This window comes from Sinocyclocheilus anshuiensis, unplaced genomic scaffold, assembly GCF_001515605.1.
Source record: "Sinocyclocheilus anshuiensis isolate Anshui unplaced genomic scaffold, SAMN03320099.WGS_v1.1 scaffold1976, whole genome shotgun sequence".
NCBI classification, from domain to species: Eukaryota; Metazoa; Chordata; class Actinopteri; order Cypriniformes; family Cyprinidae; genus Sinocyclocheilus; species Sinocyclocheilus anshuiensis.
The window spans coordinates 122377-123847 of NW_015555870.1; the positions used below are offsets into that span (position 1 = coordinate 122377).

The 1471-nt window shown below is 33.4% G+C and overlaps 1 protein-coding gene across 1 annotated transcript in view; it reads right to left on the reverse strand.

Moving 5' to 3' along the window:
• Positions 1 to 79: 79 nt before the first annotated feature.
• Positions 80 to 1471, reverse strand: part of LOC107675657 (collagen triple helix repeat-containing protein 1-like) — an 18484-nt gene continuing 17092 nt past the window's right edge. The window contains exon 4 of the mRNA XM_016470066.1: positions 80 to 749. Coding sequence (XP_016325552.1) covers positions 607 to 749 — 143 coding nt within the window. The 3' untranslated portion in view covers positions 80 to 606. The remainder of the gene's footprint in view (positions 750 to 1471) is intronic.

Sequence of the window (1471 nt, forward strand, 5' to 3'; positions counted from 1 at the left end):
GTGTGTGTGTGTGTGTGTGTGTATATATATATATATATATATTACGGTAAATAAACTGAGATTTGTTTTCATATTACATTTTTAATTGTGAGGTGAAACATGACCTGACTTTTCTTCATAGTGTTAGGTAATAAAAACACAATGGATACAAAAATACGCTGAGTTCTAGTCATCCAGGCACAAAAGGAAGAGCCACTAAATAAATATCAGCAAAGCAAGGATCATCTTTGTTGGACTCTCCTTAAAATGGCAGTAGCATAGTACAGTGATGACCTCATATAGTAACACCATATTTACCATGATATTTACATTGTACAAGGTACTTTCATTATGGTAGTGTCCAAAGAACCACAGTACTATCATGGTACTTCTATTTTGTAATTGTCTGTACTATCTAAATTGAGCAAACTGAATCCCTCTTAACTTTCACAAAACTGAGCCGGAGAATAATAATCTTACACAACATGAGAGCTGCATACACTCAAAGCAACTCCATTAGCTTTAATTTGTCCCATTTCTATGAGGAAGGTCCTTTCTGTGACAGGAACACGATGTCTTCTATTGGCATGGTGATGATGACAGTGATCAGTTCTGAAGATGAAATGCTTATTTTGGAAGTTCTTCGATGATCACCCGGGATACAGAGTTCCATCCTGTCGATGCGTCTCCGCGAGGATAATCTGCACATGTGCCCACCCAGATCCCAACATCCACCAGACCGGCCTGGATCCCATCACAGAGCCCCTCCACTGACACAAACAGAAACACACGCCGTCAGCACTGCTGGATATTGTAATACACAATCTGTGTTATTCGTATGTGTTCTTAATGTGCTATTAGTAATATTAATTAAAATACAAACACACACACACACACCACAAATGATTGATTTAAAGAAAAAACTTACTTTTTTCATATATACTACTTTTTTCATCTCTCTCTCTCTCTATATCTCTATATATATATATATATATATATATGAAAAAAATTTATATATATATATACTATCTATCATATTTCTAATCTGTCTGTATCTGTCTGTCTATTATATTTATAATCTGTCTATGTCTGTCTGTCTATTATATTTATAATCTGTCTGTCTATCGCTGTCTATTATATTTATAATCTATTTGTCTGTCTGTATCTATTATATTTATCTATCTATCTATCTATCTGTCTGTCTGTCTGTCTGTCTATTATATTTATAATCTGTCTGTCTATCTAGTATATCTATCTATCCATCCATCCGTCCGTCCGTCTGTCTATTATATTTATAATCTGTCTGTCTGTCTATCTATTATATTTATAATTTGTCTGTCTGTCTCTCTATCTATTATATATATAATCTGTCTGTCTATTTCTCTCTGTATGTCTAACTATTATATTTATAATCTGTCTGTCTGTCTATCTGTTATATTTATTATCTATATCTATCTATCTATCTGTCTGTCTGTCTGTCTATCTGTCTGTC